Here is a 21,256-nt window from a genome sequence, read left to right on the forward strand (position 1 = left end):
CTGTATTACATTGCTCAGTAGCATCTTACCATAAGCTAATGTAGATGTGTCAAAAAAGAGAAAAGGAAAAATCCTGGAGTGGGAGGGAAGACTTAGTGTGAGTGAGAAGTAATGGCAGGAAAGGAAAGGCAAAGCAAAGCCATTCCTTGGTGTGCTCTGACTGCCCCTGGTTTGGGAGGGTGGAAACCCTTGCATCCCTCTGTACAAGCCCTCCCTCTCTCTCACTGCAAAAGCCCAGCAGCCTCAGGAATTTCTGGGGCTGGAGACACAAATAGTTTGTTCTTAAAGCTAACTCAGGTCTTGTTCTGAAGCCTGGGGGTTTGTTTGCCTTTATTTTTTTTTTTAATACACCTATTTCTGCATGTATTTCAGAGTGGAACTGGGGTCTTGGTGTAGTAGGGGTAAATCACTGGAAATTTTGTCAATTATTGGTGGACAGTAAAGCTGCAAAGGTAGAATCAGTTAAGATTTCTTTCTAAAGGATGCACAAAAGCTTATTTTTAATGTCTTCATTGTCTTATACCAGCTGTCATTCCACATGTGGAACTGTGCTGGCGTTAGCACAGCCAGAGCCAGAGTTTGGGCCTTTCTGCTGAACTGTGGGTGCTCAGTCCATGCAGTCCATGCAGGGCTCTCGGGCTCCCTGTCCCTGCAGTGCAGGAGTGCAGGGCCATGCCCATTGCTGTAGCACTGTCAGGCACAGCTGGGAGCCTTCCTGCCTGAACTGGCAGTGTAGCCAAGCTCCAGGGTTTAGGAAAGCCCTGGAATTTCAGTGGAGCACTCCAGCAGTGCCATCAGCCTTTGCCTCCTCTCTTCTGTCCCCCTGCCCACTTGGCTTCGTGTTAGTTTTTGTCAGTCTGCTGCAGGAAATGGGAGTTAATACATTGGCTCTGGAGTTCAGGGGTCGGGGTCTGCTTTTTCTGGTTGTTCTTTTTTTTTCTCTAGTTCTTCTGCAGTGTTATCTTAGGGTTGCATACAAGTTCATGGAGATGTTGTTTCTACTTGACTGTTTTGAGGGACTGCCAGGAAATGCTTCAGTAGAAATTTAAAAGGAAAAAAAATAGGCAGAAATGTAGGACCGTGGAAGGATGGCCATTGGGCAAATGCATTGAAGAGTACATTAATTATCTTTTTTTTGATGCTTTTGGTAACTGTTCAATATCACCTCTTTTAAGAAATTAGACTGTTGCCTGCAGGCCATATAATAACTGCTTCCTAAAAAAAAAAAAAACAAGACTTAATTAATAGTTTATTAACTGTCGTGCTTCAGTTTCTGGTCAGTACTAGACTGTTTAATGCTAGAGCTTTCCTAATTTTTTTTTTTTTTGCTTCTGGAAAGCCACAAAATATAGTTGTGCCTGCCCCGAGAGAACACTGCTTTGCTTTTCCACATTTAAGAGAGGGGCATATGGAGCACGAGGCTTCAAAATGCTTGTCCAGACCTCCTTTTGAACAGGACTAGGTGCAAAGTGTTCTAGAGAGGAGAGGTGAATCTTCTGGTAAGACTTTCAGTGGAATTAAGGTCTCTTTGTCTCGATCTGGGTGATCCAAAGGCACACTTTTCAAGAGCTCTTTAGTCAGTAATACAGGAATATGTGCTTTCCTGATAACATAGAGGAGGAACAACTAACTGGAGTGAGGAATCATCTTCTGCGTGGAGATACTTTTTCTCAGTCTGCCAAAACTGCCCCCTTGAATTCTCCCACCACATTAGGTAGTAAAGGACAAGAGCTGTTTTAAGGAAAGGTTTTAATCTCTTTGCTGACCTGTTTAGTGACCTCTTGGAGAGCTGCTCAGTTCACACTGAGAAATTTTATTCTACATTTTTCAGCAATTCAGATGTAATAAGCAGTGATTTGAGTATCTTTTTGGCACTGCTTTGCTGGTGTCAGGTTAAGTGCTGCTCGTGGCATGGTAGATTTCCATATATATATATTGGAGAAGATCAGTTGCCCTTTTTACTTGTGGGAAAACTGCCCTTCAGCACTAGTTCTCCATAAGCTCTGCAGTCTGTTCCTAGCTACTGGCCTGAGGACTCCACTCCTGAGAGCTGTTCCATAGCCAGCTGGGAGGAGAAAAATGGAGACAAAAACTCCAGGGTTGTGCTCTGAATCCATGTTTTCATCATCAAGTTTTGCACTTTCTTCTTTTGTTCATTTAGCACTGGGCTGCTATTAAAGATCAAGTTTGATCTGACTGCAAGCAATAATCTACATTCCCACACTTCCCAACCAGATTTGGGTGGCAGGGCCTGTGGTCTAATAACGTCCAGGTTTTTTCAGGTTTTATAGTCTACTCTGTCATTATAAACACCGTTATGTAAATTATTTACGCAGGTTTTTTTCCAGGCAAAGTGACAGGTTACTTTTGTGGCTGCTGTTCTAGACTGGTTTATATTTGAGGTTATTTGGGTACTGACAGGAGGGGCAGAGTGTGTGTTCCAGGATTGCTGGGCCTGGCCTTTTTTCTGGCAGCTGCTGGGTTCACAAAAGCATCACTGTGTGCATTTATAGTGATGAGACATTCACTGATTCATTTATAAACTACACTAATATTAAGTTACCCGAAGTGATGCTTCTTCCTCAGTTAAAATTATTTACTTTTTTTAAATCCTTTTTAGCTGAAAATTGGCAGATTCCTTTACCCTTTTGACAGGGATCCCTCTCTGAGATATTGTGACCAGCAGGGTTGGTTATTTTAATTTCTTCTCATAACTATGTAGACACTCTTAAGCCATCATAGATTTGGACTTTGTTTTGAATAAATACAAATTACACTGGGTTGGAGTTGCCTCTGGGTGACACTCAGGGGATATAGTGCAGACATTCAGACTATAGTAGAGGTTAACTGTTGTTGTGTTTTGACTGTAGAACTTGAATATGTGTTTAATTTTTTGTGAACAGATTGATGACTCTTCTGCATCTATTTCTCTGGCCCAGCTTACTAAGGTATATATATATATATATATATTCTTGTCAAATACTTTAAAAAGTGTTTGCTTCCTAGCTTTAAATTGATACTGTGATCTATAGTTGGATAACTGTTGTAATTGGAAGAAACCCTTTAATTTTTAGTAACTTAAAGTATTTATTTTAACTTTAAATTTGTGTATATTTTGATACTATCCTGTAAAGAGTAGTTCCCAGTTTGGGAAGATAGAAGGGGAGTACCTTATCAGCCTCAGCATAATGTTGCAGTATTACTCATCCTCAAGACACAAAGAAGAAGCGCTTCAGAAGCTGTTTTACCGTTTTTCATACGTTTCATTAATTTTGCGTTGGAAACTAACCCAGTTTGTACAGAAGAATTTAATTGGCTGTAAGTTCCGGACATTCCAGGGGGGTTTGACCAGCCACAAGAGAAGCGGTTCTGTACCATGGACAATTGCATGGCCATTTTTGAATTCCTAGTCATAGTTACAGACCCATTCTCTGAATGCTGCACAATTCCATAAATTCTGGGATTTATACAGTGGACAACCCGATCTAATTTGTTTGAACGCAGACTGTGTAAATTGTGTAAATGTACCTCATTGTTTATAGGAATATACCAATGTGTATGTGTGGCATCTGAGCAGCTGTGACCTTTCGAAACTGTTGTAATGCCATGTTTTGCTCGGGAACTGCTTGCATTTTTGCTCACCAATGTGTGATTTGTCTGGGAAAGCACTAGTGACTGCACTGTGTGGACAGACAGGTGCTCAACCACCGGTCCCTAAAGCTACAGGCAGCAGAGCAGGCAGGGCCTGAGGCAGAGCAGCTGGTTCTTCATCCTCAGAATAAAGTTCATTTCCTGTAAAAAGAGATCTCTTCCCACTGGTAACTTTTTCCCTCTTCACTACAGAAATTAAATTGTGTACATTGGCCAAAAAAGAAAAATTTTTATATATATATATCTAGTTTGGAAGGGAGCCACCAGAAGCAATTGGTCCCCATTAGTGCTGTCCCTAAACATGTCCTTGGGTTTGTAACCTCATGTGAAGTTTTACTCTAAAATGTGCAAAGGTGTCCAAGGGGTGGGTGTACACATTTAAACTTTTGAGGAAATCTAAAATGCAGGAAGATGCCACCAAGCAGCTCAGCACTGTTGCTCCCTCTAACCACTCTAGTGCAGCCCGGCTCAGCACGGAGGCAATGTGTTAACAGTTCTCTGGTGATTATTACTATGTATGAAATGCCATAGTTGAATTTTGGTCTATTCCTACTAATGTTTTGTGGCTTTTGGATGTGTTTTGTAAACTGTTTGGGTTCAAACAAATTAGTCAAGTATTATCTGTAAAGCTTTCTGTAACTGTTAATGGAAATGGTTTCATAGCTGGCGATCCGGATTCTGTTACTGTGGAGAAAAACTGTGTATATGAAACAACCATTTAATAAAATGTTGAAACTAGTTGGTTGCTTTTGTGAATGAATGATACAAAACCAAACCATGAGTGCTTGAGCTGAGTGATAGGTGCTTGAAGGCCCGAGTCATTGACAGTCACTCCCTTAGACCCTGCTTGTATCTGGACTAGTGTGTAATAAAAACATTTGAACAAAGACGACTTGAAAAATCAACTGCCTTCAGTAATTTGAAGATCTAGCTGTGCAGAAGGTTTATGTTACAATTTGTGTGTTAAAAGGACACAGTCAACTGGAGAAAACTGCAGGCTGTGTTTACTGTAGTTAAATCACTTCATAGGAGGAAGCTAGTAGGGGGGAACAGTTTGGGCTGCCTGCAGCTCCTGATGGAAAGAATCTTTTGCCTTGCTGAGGGATTGTAAAAGGCTTGAGTCCTTTTAATACTTCTGTGTCTGAAACTGAGTTGTGTGTCCTTTTAATGCAGCAAAATGTAAATAGTGCTACTTGCATCCATCTTAATTCCATGTCCAGTGGAGATCTTCTCCTGCCTATACTCTGGAGCTTAAAAATCAGTTTGAAAATACTAGATATTGTAAGTTTTCTACAAATAGTGTCCTCTGAAGGAAATTGGATTGATTCTACAAGTCGTGCTGTAAGGTACAAACAGAGCCTAAGGTTTGAGTGCTCAGGAATGCTCTTTTCTAGTAGGTTCTCAGGCACATAAACATCATGTCATGGCGTAAGGACTCCCCAGAACATCTTCAGCACAAATGTTTGGTTAAGCAGCTGGTTTCATGCAAGCTCAGCTAGTGTAGTGCTGCTCTTTACAGGATTGGATGAGTGGTGTTGTCTTGGGCCGTGTGGGCTTAAATGTGTTTCTAATGTGTGTGTCAAATAATTACCTGTTGCACAGACTGCCAATCTGGCTGAAGCCAATGCTTCCGAGGAGGATAAAATAAAAGCTATGATGACACAGTCTGGCCATGAATATGATCCAGTCAAGTAAGTGTTGCTAATGTGAAACCTGTTCTTTGAAGTTGATCTAAAAATTTTAGAGATTTTTTTTTAACTAGAAAGACACATGTATTCCTTTTTGTTTTTTTCCCAAAAACCTTGTAGTTACATGAAGAAACCCGTGGGGCCACCTCCCCCCTCCTACACGTGCTTTCGCTGTGGCAAACCTGGGCACTACATCAAGAACTGTCCGACCAACGGGGTAAGACTTGGGGGACGTGGGGGTTGTTCAGTTTTTAATTTTTTACCTTGAGAGTTAAATGCATGAATACTCACAGTAAGAATTGTTTCTTTGGGAGTGAAATACAGAGGTTACATGGCAGTGTTGCAAAGCCCTTTGGATTCAAGGGAAACCTAGAATTATAAATGTGAAATTTTCTTTTCACTAGGTCCCAGGCATTAAGTATTTCCATAGATCTTTCTTTGTGAACTTCTGTGTGCAGTTTGATATATCTCAATATTATTGGATATTTTCCTGGTTTTAACTCTCTTTTTATGACAGTTCACAATTTTTAGTATTTTGCCTAAAAACAAGATGTTTCTGTGTCCCCCATCTATTGGCTATTTGCACCTTTAATAACCCCACTCCCTAGCTGAACATTAATGCTGTTTAACATGGGTCAGTGATGGTGTGCACGAGAGATTAATTCAGCCTTCATTTATAGATTGTTTGTATAAGTTTGTCCAAGCCCAGAATTGGGCTCCCTTTGAACTGCCCTTTGGAGGAGGAGCAGGTTTGGGGGATTTCACCCATAAGGAACCTGCAGTTAAAGCCAAAGAATATTGATGAGTTCAAAACATTGCTCCAGCCTCTGGAACATCCTGGCTGGATCCCTGTAGGGAAATGAGTATTTTAGTCCAACAACCCTTACACTGGGTCGGAGAAGAGGGTTAAAGGCTTTCGTGCTTAAAACAGTCATTGAAGTCTTGTTTTCAGTGTGGGCCTTGAGATATGTCTGCATTTCTTAACAGGACAAAAATTTCGAGTCTGTTCCCAGAATTAAGAAAAGCACAGGAATTCCAAGAAGTTTTATGATGGAGGTGAAGGACCCCAACACAAAGGGTGCCATGTTGACCAACACTGGGAAATACGCGATTCCAACCATAGACGCGTAAGTGTGGGTTGGGTGGGCTGACCAGAGCGGGGAGGGAGCCGTGTGGGAGTGCCCGAGGGGCAGCACAGCCACACTGCCCAGTGCCTGGAGTTACAGGGGCAGTCACTGGGGCTCCAATTTCAAATGTGTGATGGTGGCTAACAGTAAAATCGGGGTCCTGCTGCTCACACCCCTGGGAGTTGGTTAAACACGGGGTGTGCTGAGAGACTGTTTCTGCAGCACATTTCAGCAGGGTTTGTAGTTGGGATCGTTCTCTCTGGAACCTTGTTTTGCTTCTGGTTTGTGTTTCAAAGGCTTCATGCAAAATGTAACAAAACAGCTGTTGGACTGTGATTCCATCCCTCAGATTTTGATCAGATCTCACATGTGAAACAGGCTCAAGTTTTCTTTTTACTATAAACTAAGAAAACACTTGTGTTTCCTGAGAATAATGACTGTTCTAAAAACACTTGGAAGCCCTTCTGGTTTTGTCTCCTGGATGTCCTTTTGTGGAAGCTGTCACAGAGACTTCTTTCATTTAGAAAATGTAATTACTGGGAGACCAGCTTTATCCTGAGCCTCCAATTTACATTTACCCTCTGGCAAAGGAGAGCTGGGATTCATTTCACCTGAGATGAGCTGTCAAAATATTTTTCTAGTTTCAGCTGGTTTCTTAGTTGATCCAATGAATAGGAGAATGCTGCAGGAGGAGATTTGTTCCTACCTACCTCTTCTTGTTTGGGATTGTAGTTCAAACTAAACAACTGTGTTTAAGAAGGCTGATGGGGAGGGACAAGAATTCCGTAAATTATCTTTATTTGATAAAATCCAAAGCTTGGAAGAGTTTCCTTTTGACTTTTTGTTTTGCTTTCCCCACCCTCCCTCCAGGGAAGCTTATGCTATAGGAAAGAAGGAGAAGCCTCCCTTCCTGCCCGAGGAGCCGTCCTCCTCCTCGGAAGAAGATGATCCTATTCCAGATGAGCTGTTGTGTCTCATTTGTAAGGATATAATGACGGATGCAGTTGTTATTCCCTGCTGTGGAAACAGTTACTGTGATGAATGTAAGTGTTAAAATGCCCCGTTTGTTAATTCCAAACATTAAATTTCATCTTCTGAGAGCAGAAATAGGAGATAAGGAAATTGCTGTCTTAGTTCTGTTGAATATTTCAGTGTGTCCTGAACAGGAAAAGACTCTTCTCTTGTACAGGGGGTGAAAAAAAGGCAGAAAGCTTTTTTCCCTTCTTAGCATTTAGTATTTAGCTAAATCCTCTTTACCTGCAGAAGGATGAGGATGACAACAGTGCATATTAATGCAGGTGATTACAGTGTTAGATATAAAATGCATTTAGTTTGTCCACAGCCCTTTCCCTCACACAGCATTCCATCTCCAACTTCAGGGACTTACTGTGGTCTACAAAGAACAGAGATTGAGGCATTTCATCCACATTCTTCCCCAGAGCTGATTAAAACCTTCAGAACTCAAACCTGCTCGTGGTTTTTTGAAATGTGTTTTGTTCATTAATCTGGAATGACTTCTAGCTGCACTAGAGTGGAAAAAAGACCAGTTGAGATGTCATGCCCCAGTCTGCTCTGCATATTCACATATTGCCACAGTGAAATATCAAACCTATCATTATTTGCTGCATGCTAAAAGTTTTCCTAGAATTATGGAAGGGTTTGAGTTGGAAGGGACCTTAAAGCTCATCTTGTTCCAACCTCCCTGCCATGGGCAGGGACACCTTCCACTAGACCAAGATGCTCCAATCCCTGTCCAACCTGACCTTGAACACTTCCAGGGAAGGGGCAGCCACAGCTTCTCTGGGCAACCTGTGCCAGTGCCAGTCTTTTTTAGTACTGAATGTTTATAACTTCATGCTCTCTGTTAAAGACAGTATTTCCCCATTAATCATGTGCTTGTTTTTATAATTGATGAGAACCAAAAAAGTTTTCTTAGTTTGATTAAAAACTGTTTTAATGTTCTAATTATTTCCAGGTATCAGAACAGCATTGCTGGAGTCTGAGGAACACACATGCCCAACCTGCCATCAGACAGATGTTTCTCCTGATGCTTTAATCGCCAACAAGTTCCTGCGCCAGGTAATGTGGTGACTTTAGCGTGAACTCTTTGGTGGAAAAGTCTATTTGTAAAAAGCTGAAAGGGAAAAAAATGTGAATTTAGATCTCCTTAAGCGAGACTAAATTGAGTAAGGCTAAATTTATTTTTCTAGTACATAATCTATTACAGAAGCCTACAGCTCGTTAGAGACAGTCTGTGAAATTAACTACACACTTTTGTGTAATGGGGTGGCCTCACTTTTAAACTGGGTGTTAACACCAAAGCAGTTTAAATCCAGACACTCTGAGGTACCAGTCATTGATACCAGAGTTTAATGGGATGTGTTCATAGCTGAATGCTGATTTGGTTTATGATTAATAGCATTTACAGGAATACACAGTGGTTTTCCTCCAAGGAGGCTTTTGTTCGTATCTCTACTGCAAGTTCCATATCACCTTTTTGTACATATTTTCCTACCTCCAGGCTGTGAACAACTTCAAAAATGAGACCGGCTACACGAAAAGGCTCCGTAAGATTCAGCAACAGCAGCAGCAGCAGCAGCAGCAGCAGCTGCCCCCACCACCCCCTCCACCACCACCGCCCCTCATGAGGCAAACGATAACGCGCAACCTGCAGCCGCTGATGCGCCCGGCCATGGCCAGGCAGCAGGATCCGCTCATGATCCCTCTGGCTTCCCTGGCTTCCCGCTCCGCCCTCTCATCCTTGGGCCCTGGGCCGTCCATGGCAGCTGGGCTGCCAGTGAATCCGTCTTCTGTGGTTGTCTCTGATCTCCCTCCAGCAGTGTCCCTCTCTCTCCGCGGGGAAAAGCCGGACGGACATTTTCGGTAAGGATATCTGGAGATCAACAGGAATTTAAAAGACACCAAAATGCTTAAGTTAGATTCTTCTTGAGCTTCCCAGCCATCACCTCATGTATCAGTAGTGACAGCTCCATGTCCTTGTGGGAGTTGTGTTTTTCTTTTTACTTGGGATGAGGACACTTCGGCAAGTTGAACATGTACCTCATGCAGGAATTTTCTTGGCAGTGTTTTTGTTTGGTTCCCTTACCAATCATTCAGTACAGGTTTGCCCTGAAGGAGGGACTGTTTTTGATTTGAAATGACCAACCATTCCTAAACTAGCCATTTAGTTCCATCAGACCTTAGTGTCTCATTCATTTCTTTTTAGTACTGAGGAAATGCTATTTTTATGCAAAAATCTGTGCCACTGTTTAGGGTTATATCCTTTAGCCTTGCTGCCTTGGATGCACAGAGCCAGCTGTGCTGTCAGTACAAGGACCACGATTCAGAGGAGCCTCTAAGGCAGCCTCAACTAGCATAGAAACATCTTCTGATGGAAAGCTGAGACTGTGTGAGTTATATAGACTCTCATCCATTCAAGTGCAGCTTAATCAAATATTTTTCCAGAGAGCTTCCTCTCTGAATACCAGTATCCAAACAGACTCCTCAGCAGTGCTTCCTCTGGAGCCTGCCAACTTCACAGGTGTACATGTGGTGAAGGTTATTTTGGGATTTTCTTTCATTTACAGAAGTCAGCCTTTTCTCACCTTGGACTTTGTATTTCAAAACGTATGTTGTATTTCAGTTCAAAGCAGTGTTTGAATAACAAACCTGTGATTTTTGTAGCGATCCCGATGCTGTGTTGCCTCCTGCTCTGATGACCGCGGCTGAGCTTTCCAAATCCTCCCCTTTGTCAATCAGCAGTTTGTTGGAAGAGAAGGTAAATTTTATTTCAACATGTGCAATGATTCTTGTGTTGTAGTAGAGCTTATTTTGTAACTGTTTGCATTTATTCCCAAGGGCTACCAGGTTCCTGTACTGAGACAACCAGCGATACCAAGTCTTCTGGGCCCTCAAGGACAATCAATACCCACGACTGGTAAGAAATTAAAACTTCAGAATTTTTTCTAAAACATTATCTTCAAAGAAACTTATTGAGAAATTTTTCTTCTTCCTGTGCCCGCTGCAACAGGTCATCCAATGAGAGCTGGTGCACTTCGCAGGCCAGGCTGGGAACTGTAAGTATTCAACAGAAATTCAATATATTACTAGTTGTAACCTGATAAATTAGTCTGTAACACATCACTTAAACAACAGCTGATTTATAATGAAATAATAGTTGTAGAGAATACAAGTAATAATTAATTTTCAAGTGGCTTAATTTAAATCGGCTTTAACAAAGGGGATCTGTGCTTACAGTAAGATTATTTAAAAATAAAACTCCAGTACATAATTGAAAAGAAGACTCTGAATAATGAACACTTTTTGAGGAAACCATAATTACATATAAAAATTAAACATAATTAAAAGATCGGATGGAAAGCCGCCCTTTTGATTACTGGCTGAATAAGGCTGAAGAAATAGATTTCCCAGTAGAAATCAGCCTCCAACATTCTTTCTTTAAAAGCTTAGTTGATATTGATTGAGCAAATTATTGAAAAGCTGAGGCTGTTATTTTATGACACTTCTGTATTTCTTCAGTTCAGTCATCTCAAAGGGCCAAACTGCTTTCTCACATTGGAGAAAGGAGCCTGCTTAGTTGTTATTGCAGTGTCAAGGTAGTCCTTCATGTATTATACATTTGTTACAGCCGGATTGTAAGAGTCATTGTGTTTATAAAGTCTTAAAGATAAATCAAAACAAAATCCAAGATCCATTCCCCAGATTATCTAAAATCTCTAACTCAGTAAGCAAGAAAATAACAATTCAACAACAGCAACAGGCCAAATACATCATGAGGCAGGAGCACAGGAAGCATGAGCGGGAGAGGTTAGGAGAGGTTTGAGAGGTGAGTTAATCCCACACAGCGCTTGGAAGCTCAGGAGTGTGGAGCACGGAGTGTATCCAGGAGGGACAGAGGAGCAGTGGGCCCTTGGCTTGTGGGAGATGGGGGTCTCGTGGCAGCCTCATCCACAGCCCCAAAGCTGGGTAAGGAGAGGAGGCTGAGGGAGCTGCTGGGGCGAGGCTGTGGAAGGCAAGTCCAGGACTGCAGAACTGAGTGTAGTCTGAAGTGAACAGAAAGCCGGAGACCAGTGAGAACCAGGAGAGCTCCCGCCGTGCTGCCGCTTCGCTTTCCTCTGTACGCTCAGGGCAGGCTGTGACAAACAGTGACACATGTTTTTGGGTTTCTTTAAAGTTCAAATCGAGGACGCCCGCACAGTGACCGTGCCCAAAGGACTCAGGCCCCATCACTGCCAGCATCAGCACCAGTCTTTGTGCCTGTGCCTCCACCTCCCTTGTATCCTCCACCACCCCATGCACTTCCTCTTCCTCCGGGGGTACCGCCACCACAGTTTCCTCCTCAGTTTCCACCTGGGCAGCCTCCATCCGCTGGGTACACTGTCCCCCCTCCCGGATATCCCCCAGCTCCTGCAAACATGTCATCAGCTTGGGTCCCAACAGCAGTGCCAGCGGCTCATTCAAACACCATCCCAACGACACAAGCACCTCCTCTCTCTAGGGAGGAGTTTTACAGAGAGCAGCGGAGGCTTAAAGAGGAGTAAGTATTTGGCTCGCTAACGTTGCCTTGTTTTCATGTCTGTGTCGGGGGAGCGTGTTGGACTGCAGTTACACTAAAGTGCATCTGACCTAAGAAAAAGTGACATAGTGTTTCTTCCAATATATTTTTCATTGCAGATGGTAAATATGCAAAGCTAAACCAAGATAAATGTAATTCTAAAACTTTTCCTAAAACTCGTAGGAACTGTTTTTGCTTAAATAGGATGTTCACCTTTTGCATTGCATGCAGTAAACATTTTCTCATGTTGGCCATGTTTTGTTTCTTGATGTCTTTTGTAATAAAGGTCAAACTATAATTGTAATAAAGGTCAAACTTATTTTAACAGGGAAAAGAAAAAGTCCAAACTTGATGAGTTTACAAATGATTTTGCTAAGGAATTGATGGAATATAAAAAGATTCAAAAGGAGCGTAGGCGTTCGTTTTCCAGGTAACTGCTTTACATGTCCGTAATGGAGAAGCAGATTGTCTAGAGGAATCAGGGGGAGTTCCACTCCACCTCCCTGTCGTTAGATGGATTGGATGATTAAAGAATGAGCAGTGACAGGAGTGTCATACGCAGTTATTGGCTCCAGTGTGGCAGAGATTGCAGGTGACTGAGTTAGCATTGGGCAGCAGGCGCTGAGGAGCGTTGAAGGATCTCTGTCTGAGGTGTCTGCAGTGACATCCTTCACTGCCTGACAGCCCTGAGGAGGCCAGGGATGGAATAGCTGTAAGGGCTGTATTTTCTGTGTCTCCCTGTCCTGATTGTAACCAGCCCCTCATGCACTTTGGAGGAGATAGGTGAGAGAAATCATCCTCATTTCCACTTTTGTCTGTCTCGTGTGGATACACGAGAGATTTGAACCTGGACTGCAAACTGGGGGCTTTCACTAGTAGTTTGTTGACATTGTTACATTTTCCTTGGGAATTAAAAGCTCAGACTTGTTTGTAAGGAAATCTGAAATTGGTGAGGGACTTGGAGAGGAGGAATGATGCTAATGAACATATGCAGAATCTTGTGAAATGGTTCTTTAAAAAATAGCGAAAGAAAAACTTGTGAAGGAAAACCTGAGAGTAGCTGCTGTTTTCTGTCCCCAGAAGTCCCTTGGGCAGGAGTCCGAGTAGCTGTTTGCACTGATGTCAGGAGCTGTGCCAGAGTCATGGCACTGGGGCATTGACTAGAGGCTGAGGTTAGAAGCCTTTAGATAGGGTTTTTCTTGCAGTGTGGTCACTCACCTTGGTTAGAGCTGGAGGCATGTGCAGGATTTTGCTGGCACACCTGACAATATGGATTCCATAGGCCTGTCTGTACCTTTGCAGTACCAGGATTGTGCATCCTGTCCAAATTCCCAGAAAAGAGTGAAGTTAACTAGCTGTTGTTTTAACATTGGGCTTTGCTGTCTTCAGGATAAGTGTGGTTTCTTGATGTTTGGTTCTGCACTGTAGCCACTCAGACTAGCTCTTTTTGCATCTTACTGCAACAAAAATGATTTGCACTGCATGTGGTTGCCGAGTAGTGACAAATGTGTGTGTTCCTGTACCAGTAGAGGCCAGTGTAACCACCTGAAATCCATCCTAGCTCTGGTAGCTCATGCGATAGAGTGAGTGGAAGTAGACTGACCCTTCTGTGTGTTCTGACACTAACAAAGCAGCAGCTGTTCTGTCTTGTGAGCAGAAACTTTTACATGTTATCAAGTTCTTCAATTTGCAGTAGCTTTATGTCAGCAGCTGAAAGAAGCTTTGACATAAGCATGTGGAGAGGAAAGAAAAAAATAAGTGTGGGAGGAAAAGAATTGGGGAGAATGACTGTTTGGAATTAACTTTTTTTTTTTCTTTTTTTGTGTTGTGTTTTTTTAAGGTCCAAGTCTCCCTATAGTGCTTCATCTTACTCTAGAAGCTCGTACACCTACTCGAAGTCCCGCTCAGGTTCCTCCCGCTCTCGCTCCTACTCGCGCTCCTTTAGCCGTTCCCATTCCCGTTCCTACTCGCGGTCGCCGCCGTATCAGAGAAGAGGCAAAGGGAAGAGCCGGAACTACCGCTCCAGGTCCCGGTCCCACGGGTACCACCGCTCGCGGTCACGCTCCCCCCCGTACCGGCGGTACCACTCCCGCTCCCGCTCTCCGGTGTTCAGAGGCCAGTCTCCCACCAAACGGACTGTCCCGCAGGGGGACGCGGAGCGGGAGTACTTCAACCGCTACCGAGAAGTCCCCCCGTACGACATGAAGGCTTACTATGGTCGCTCTGTGGACTTCAGAGACCCGTTTGAGAAGGAGAGATACAGAGAGTGGGAGAGGAACTACAGAGAGTGGTATGAGAAGTTCTACAAGGGCTACGCCGTGGGCGCTCAGCCACGGCCTCCGGTGAACAGAGAGAACTTCTCTCCAGAAAGGTTTGGCCCACCTGGGACCAGACGAGAGAATTCACCATATGCTCGGGGACGGAGGGAGGAGTATGCTGCTGGGCAGAGCCACAGAAATCGTAATATTGCTGGAAACTACCCTGAAAAGCCTGGGAGAGAGAGCCATGGCATCAAAGATCCTACAAAATCGAAAGAGAAGGAGGTGGAAAATCCACTGGGAGATGGCAAAGGCAATAAACATAAAAAACACCGAAAGAGAAGAAAAGGGGATGAGAATGAAGGATTTCCTGATGCTGAGCTATTAGAAGGGGCGAGAAAACCAAGAGAGCCAGTTCCTACAGAAGATGCTAAAACAGACTCTCTGTTCATGCTGCCGAGCAGGGATGATGCCACCCCTGTGAGGGATGAGCCCATGGAAGCGGATTCTATTGCTTTCAAACCGGTGTCTGAAAAGGAGAAAAAAGAGAAGGATAAGCCAAAAGCAAAGATCGAGAAGACAAAGCGGAAAGTAGAAGTGGCAGCTACTCCAAAGAAAGACAACGTGGTGAAACCAGCTAAAGCTTCCCAGGAGAAGGTGGACCCCGATCGCGAAAAATCACCTCGAACAGAACCACCCATGAAAAAACTGAAGGAGGAGCTGCCAAAGACAGACAGTGTTAAAACCTCTTCATCTCAGAAGGATGAAAAAGCTCTCGGTACCCCACGGAAGGTTCACCCCAAAGTGGCAAAGGATCACCCAGAAACCAGACCAGCCAAGGAGGAGAAGGCAAAGAAAGAGCATCCAAAAGAAGCCAAGTCAGAGAAGCCCTCCAGCAAGGAGGACAAGTCAAAAAAACCTGCTGAAAAGAGCAAAACTTCTGATGCCAAAACTGAGAAAAGAAAAAGAAAAGCAGAGGAAAAGGTTGATAAAGAACATGAAGCCGCTTCTGCAAAAGCCTCTAAACCTGAAACTGCGGAATCAAAAACATCACCCAAAGGGAAGGGTGAGCCCGAGGGGGAGAAAGGAGAGCGAACACCAGAGAAGGATAAAGCTGCTTTTCTTAACAACCCCTCCAAAAAGATTAAACTTAACCGAGAAACTGGAAAAAAGATTGTGAGTGGAGAAAATGTGCCACCTGGAAAAGAAGCTGCGGAGAAACCTGAGCCCAGCAGCAGCAAAGTTAAGCCAGAAAAGGCAAAGGGGAAAGCGAGAAGGAAGGTGACAACAGCTGATGGAGCAAGCTCAACTCTTGTAGATTACACCAGGTACCTCAGCAGTGCCTTTCATTTGCTTCCTTTCCTACTCTCCCCTCCAAAAAAAAGTATAGAATTCTTTATGGTGTCCAATGAAAGGAACAGCTAAATCCATGCTAAACAAGGGAATAATCTGTGATCTTCCCTGTGAAACTGTACTCAGGTCAAACTCACATGTTATCAAGGAAAACAAGCAGTTTGTACTGCCCAGGAAGCCAGTAGGTTAGTTCATTGGTGATGCAAACTCAAAACAGTTAATACATTTGTTGGAGACTTAAGGTAGCGTCTTGGGTTTTAAAATGTCTGTTTTTCTAAGGAAGAACACTGGGACATGAGGATAAAACTTTGACTGTCTGTATCTCTGCATAATTTCTTGCTTTCATGTGGAAACAAGAATGGATATCTAATTTATCTGCCATTAGGAGAAATAGGACATGAAGGAATTACCAGATCAGACAGTCCTCAATCTGATAATCTTGTGTCTTTGTTAATTGAATATATAGTAGCAAGATACGAAATTAATTGATTGCTCGTAATCTCAGCTAGTGGACTCAGCCTTTCTCTTGTCTCTTCCCTTAATTGAACATCTTTTGGAAAAATGATGAGAATTTAGAATTGAAACATGAGCCAGTTTATAAAATGTTCGCAAAGCTGGCTGTAGGTGCATCCTGTTACTAATGTCCATGTTTTTCCTCCCAGCACGAGTTCTACTGGGGGAAGCCCCGTCAGGAAGCCCGAGGAGAAGCCAGACACCAAACGAACTGTCATTAAGACCCTGGAGGAGTATAACAACGACATAACAGCCCCCGCTGAGGATGTCATTATCATGATCCAGGTCCCCCAGTCCAAGTGGGATAAAGATGACTTCGAATCTGAAGAGGAAGACATCAAAACCACCCCCCAGGTGCCCCCAGCTGTAGGAAAACCCACCAGTGTTATCAAACCCGTGAGTGTGAAGACACCAAACCCCCTCAAACACACTGAAAAGGAGATGGAGCCTCTGGAGAAAACACAGAAAGCTGTGAAAGAGGCCAGTTATGAAAGCGCCCAGCATGATGCCAAGAGTTCCAAAAGTTCCGTGTCGAGTGAAAAAGGCAAAACCAAAGACCGGGATCATTCTTTGTCAGACAAGGACACTTCTGAGAAGAGGAAGAGCAGTGTTCAGCCAGAAAAAGAGCACTCAGAACGTGTGGCTGAACAAGGAAATGGAAAAACCATTTCTCAGTCTTCCAAAGATGGCAGATGTTCGGAGAAACACGACAGTGGCCGTGGCTCGGCTGTGAAGGACTTCACTCCCAACCGGGACAAGAAGTCTGACCACGATGGCAACAGGGAACATTCGAGTTCCAAGCGCAGGGATGAGAAGAGCGAATCAGCGCGGAGGAAGGACTCCCCGTCCCGAACCAGAGACTCCACAGCAGCGCAGAAGAGCAAACCGAGGGAGGAGCGCGCGGAGCCGCCCAAGAAGGGCCCCGCGGAGCCCAAGCGCAGCAGCTACAGCCCCCCCCGGGAGCGCAAGCCCACGGAGCACAAAGCTGTGCACGACTCCAAACGGCCCGAGGAACACAAACCGCCGGAGAAAAACCCTTGCAAGGAGAAGGAGAAAGAGAAGCATGTACCAGAAGTCAAGAGCAATAAGGAGAAAGAGCCAGGTGGGAATAAACCTCCCGTGAAACAGGAATCGCCGGAAGCAAAGCCGGAGAAGGAGGCGGTGGTGGGGCAGGGCGCGGCGGGCGCGGCGAAGCCGAAGCCCCCGGTGAGCAGCAGCAGCAGCAGCGCTGCCCGCCTCTCGTCCGACCTCACCCGCGAGACCGACGAGGCCGCCTTTGTGCCCGACTACAACGAGAGCGACAGCGAGAGCAACGTGTCTGCCAAGGAGGAGGAGGCTGCGGGGAAAACGCCGAAAGAAGCGAAAGAAAAGGCTGTGGAGAAGGCGAAAGAGGAAGCCGCAGCCCCGGCTCCCCCCGAGCAGCCGGAGGCCGGCAGGAGCCAGAGCCAGAGCAGCCCCAGCGTGAGCCGCAGTCGCAGCCACAGCCCCTCCGAGAGCCAGACCCGGAGCCACAGCAGCAGTGCCAGCTCAGGGGAGAGTCAGGACAGCAAGAAAAAGAAAAAGAAGAAAGAGAAGAAGAAGCACAAGAAGCACAAGAAACATAAGAAGCATAAGAAACACATGGGAAACGAACCAGAATTGGAAAAGAGCCAAAAACACAAACACAAGAAAAAAAAATCGAAGAAGAGCAAAGATAAAGAGAAAGACGACCAAAAAGTGAAATCTGTCACGACATAAACAGACAGATAATGAAAAAATGACTTAATTCCTAAGTCATCTGTATTAATTTTGTTAAAATGTAAACGACTTCAAGCGTTGTAAATAATGACATGAAAGACCCTGTGCTGCACTTAAAATATTGCTGCTTGATTATTTGATTTTTACATCAGAGCTTTATAAAAGTGAACATTTTGTACAGAATTGTGAGTTGTGACCATGTAACATGAAAGGTTTTCCTGGGGCATCTTCTTTTTAACCACCATTAATTAGTTTGGGTGGAGTTTACTGTACTGTGAAGAATTTCACATTTGGGTTTTTTTTAATTGCCTGGCAGAAGCAGCTGGTACCAGTTACCAAATACCGGCAGATAATTTGCAGAATCCATTACAGCCCTGTTATGTCACTTTTTGATTACAATAAAGAAGTTTTCAGTAAATGACCCAATGTGGTGAGATTTCCAGTGAGAGCTGAACACAAGCAAGGAACATCCCAACCCTTCCCATCCCTGGGAGTGTCCAAGGCCAGGTTGGATGGGGTTTGAAGCAACCTGATTGAGTGGAAGGTGTCCCCGCCCATGGCAGGGGGAAACCATTTCAGGATTCTAACAGTAGTGCCAGAGAAAAAGCTTGCTGGGAGCTAATGTGTGAGAAAACTTATCAAAGGTGGTAATTTTGGAAAGGCTGGTGGGACCTTAAATGTCCTGCCCTGGTGGAGGCTGGGGAGGTGCTGGGGGAGGTGTGCTGCATCCATGTGCCAAGGAGCCAGGAGTTTGTGGGGTGGAAGGTAGGCTGTGACCCCAAAACTGCAGTCCCTCTTAGAGCTGGCACTGTCTGCTTGAGGTAACGTTGCACACAAAGCTGTTGTGTGGATGCCTTGTTCTGGTTTGTTCAGAAAGCTGTTGTCCTTTGGGGTTGGAACTGGATGTTCTTCTAGGTTCTTTCCAGCCCAAACCATTCCAGGATTTGCCAGCAAACATTCGTACACAGGGGTTAAGCTCCCTGTAATTGTATTTTCTCTCCTGAGAGATAAAAAAGGTGGTTGTGTGTTAACCAGAACTTTTTGGATACAGTGGTGGCACCTGACAGGCCTGACTCCTCTGTGCCATGTTTGGGGGGGGGTTGGCAGGACAGGAAAGCCTGGAAAGACAGGATCCTGCTGTGAGCAGTGGCAGGAGAGCTAGAAAATGGAAATTGAATTAGCTGGATAATTTTAAGATACAATTTTAAGGAAGAGGGGGCAGTGGGGGGTGTGGCTCAGCTGGGTAGGGAATGGGTGTCATTAAGGGCACGACATCCCAGTGACGGCCCTTGGCCACGGGCTTTGCCCCGGAGTTTGGTGTGGAAGTGCTGGGCATGGAAGCAGCATTTCGTGGTGGAAGCAGCATTTCCTGCTGGCAGGAAGTGTCACCGGGCAGAGGTGCCATCCTGGGGCAGAGTGGCACAGAAATGGTGAAATGGGGACATTGATCCTGGTTCTCCCTGGGGGCGACCGTCACCTGGGGCATCCCGGGCCAGGAATGGAGCATCCTGAAAGGTAAAAGGAGAGCACACCAGGACCCTGCTGGATATCACCCCCGGGACTGACCCCACTGGGTATCACCCCCGGGACTGACCCCCATTGTGTATCACCCCCGGGACTGACCCCACTGGGTATCACCCCCGGGACTGACCCCCACTGGGTATCACCCCCGGGACTGACCCCACTGGGTATCACCCCCGGGACTGACCCCACTGGGTATCACCCCCGGGACTGACCCCCACTGGGTATCACCCCTGGGACTGACCCCACTGGGTATCACCCCCGGGACTGACCCCACTGGGTATCACCCCCGGGACTTCGCGCCTTTCCATGTCAGGCATTCCGGGTGTATTGCAGGTGTCTGCTGCCTAAGGAAAAGCAGGTTTTCAGTTCAGCTGCTCCCATTTTTGCTTCCCAGAACCCAAAAGCATGGGTGGGTGATGGTGTTAGAGGTGCTGAGCTGGGGTTCACGTGGGGCAGGGAACTGGAGTCACCCGTGGGAGCACCAGCCCTGTTGGAGCACAGGCAGAGCAGCCCTGGAGTCTCCCTTGGCACGGTCTGTGCTGGGGGGATGAGGCTGGAAAACAGGATTGATTTTGCACTTCTCTGTGTGCATGTTTTGGGCTAATGAAACTGAAAATTTGGGAATCGGGACGGGATTCTCACGTGAGCTGGCATGTGTGAAGTGCTTTATTGCTGAGATTCAAATTGGTGAGTAAACTTCCACTGAAATCAAATTTTGAACTTTTTTTTAAATAGCTCCGTAAACCCAAGCAAAATAGTGTATTTTTATATAACCTTGTGCTGGAAGCTGTTGTCAAAGTCTGTCCTAATGCCCAGTTCGAGGTGTTGGAAAGGTTTCTTGGTGTCAACTGTGCTCTGCCTCAGCCTGGAGCTGCCGGTGTTTGCCTGAGGACAGCAAGCAGAGTAGTTTTCTTGGGTGTAAATGTCTTTCATTTGGCCTCCCTGGTGTATAATTTCAGAGTCAATTTCAATTAAAAGTGAAATGTTTTGATGATTCCCAGCCTTATTTTAATTCCCCTCTGTGTAAAATATGCTGTAAATTGATAAAGCTTAAAATCAGGCACTGCAAAGGCAGCTGCCACATCCAGAGGGGCACCAGGTTATAAATAATGGGCTCGCTTTGTCCAAAATCTGCCTTTGGGGCTGCTTTTGCTCAAGATTTGGTGACTCTCCAGGCATTTATGTGTAGCCCATGCTGGGGGTTACACCATATCCCCAGTGTCCCGGCCTGCTGGCAGTGCGGGTGCCCTGGTAGATGGTCACACTCCGTAGTGGATGGTGGCACCTTTCTGGGCCTGTCACGGCTGTGTTAGTGCCCACAACAGTGGAATAACACCTACTTGTGCCATGCCAGGCTCCTCTGGGCAGCAGTGGCACTGGGAGGGTTTTGGAGGAGGCAGAAGGTGCTGTGTGGAGGACGGGGTGCCTGGCAGGACTCCAGGGGACACCTGGCACGGTGCTGCCCCACTGATGTCAGCACTGGGCACGAGGGGCGAACGCACTCACTGCAGAGCCCATGACCCGGTTTCGCTCCCCACGCAGCGAGGGCTTCACTCACAAAGCCCTAATCCAGTGCCAGTCCCGTGCCAGGCTGCCAGCAGAGCCCGCCCCAGCAGGTGCCTCCAAGCAGGCTCTCCTCCTCCTCCTCCTCCTCCTCCATGGAAATGCCCCTGGAACATCAGCCAACATCCGTGTCTTTGAGAGGTAAGTGAAAGTTGAATAATTGGCAATGCTGCACTGAGGGGCGGAATTCCTCTGCTGTCATTTTTGTCAGCTCTGCTCTCGTGTGCCCCAGGCTGGGGCGGTGGGAGGCGGATGGGGCAGCTCCAG

The 21,256-nt window shown here is 45.4% G+C and overlaps 1 protein-coding gene across 6 annotated transcripts in view; it reads left to right on the forward strand.

Annotated features, from left to right (window-relative positions):
• Positions 1–18,323, forward strand: part of RBBP6 (RB binding protein 6, ubiquitin ligase) — a 29,108-nt gene extending 10,785 nt beyond the window's left edge. For 2 of the 6 annotated variants that reach the window (XM_064673480.1, XM_064673481.1), the window contains 14 exons: positions 2,904–2,948; positions 5,254–5,342; positions 5,460–5,556; positions 6,327–6,466; positions 7,337–7,509; positions 8,442–8,545; positions 8,988–9,349; positions 10,151–10,244; positions 10,325–10,403; positions 10,497–10,542; positions 11,661–12,023; positions 12,370–12,471; positions 13,882–15,627; positions 16,315–18,323. In XM_064673480.1, the coding sequence (XP_064529550.1) occupies positions 2,904–2,948; positions 5,254–5,342; positions 5,460–5,556; positions 6,327–6,466; positions 7,337–7,509; positions 8,442–8,545; positions 8,988–9,349; positions 10,151–10,244; positions 10,325–10,403; positions 10,497–10,542; positions 11,661–12,023; positions 12,370–12,471; positions 13,882–15,627; positions 16,315–17,902 (5,028 nt within the window). In that variant the 3' untranslated portion in view covers positions 17,903–18,323. The remainder of the gene's footprint in view (positions 1–2,903; positions 2,949–5,253; positions 5,343–5,459; positions 5,557–6,326; positions 6,467–7,336; positions 7,510–8,441; positions 8,546–8,987; positions 9,350–10,150; positions 10,245–10,324; positions 10,404–10,496; positions 10,543–11,660; positions 12,024–12,369; positions 12,472–13,881; positions 15,628–16,314) is intronic. The other 4 variants (XM_064673482.1, XM_064673485.1, XM_064673483.1 and 1 more) reach the window with 3 other exon arrangements.
• The last annotated feature ends 2,933 nt before the right edge of the window (positions 18,324–21,256 follow it).

This window comes from Pseudopipra pipra, chromosome 16, assembly GCF_036250125.1.
Source record: "Pseudopipra pipra isolate bDixPip1 chromosome 16, bDixPip1.hap1, whole genome shotgun sequence".
Taxonomy (NCBI): Eukaryota; Metazoa; Chordata; class Aves; order Passeriformes; family Pipridae; genus Pseudopipra; species Pseudopipra pipra.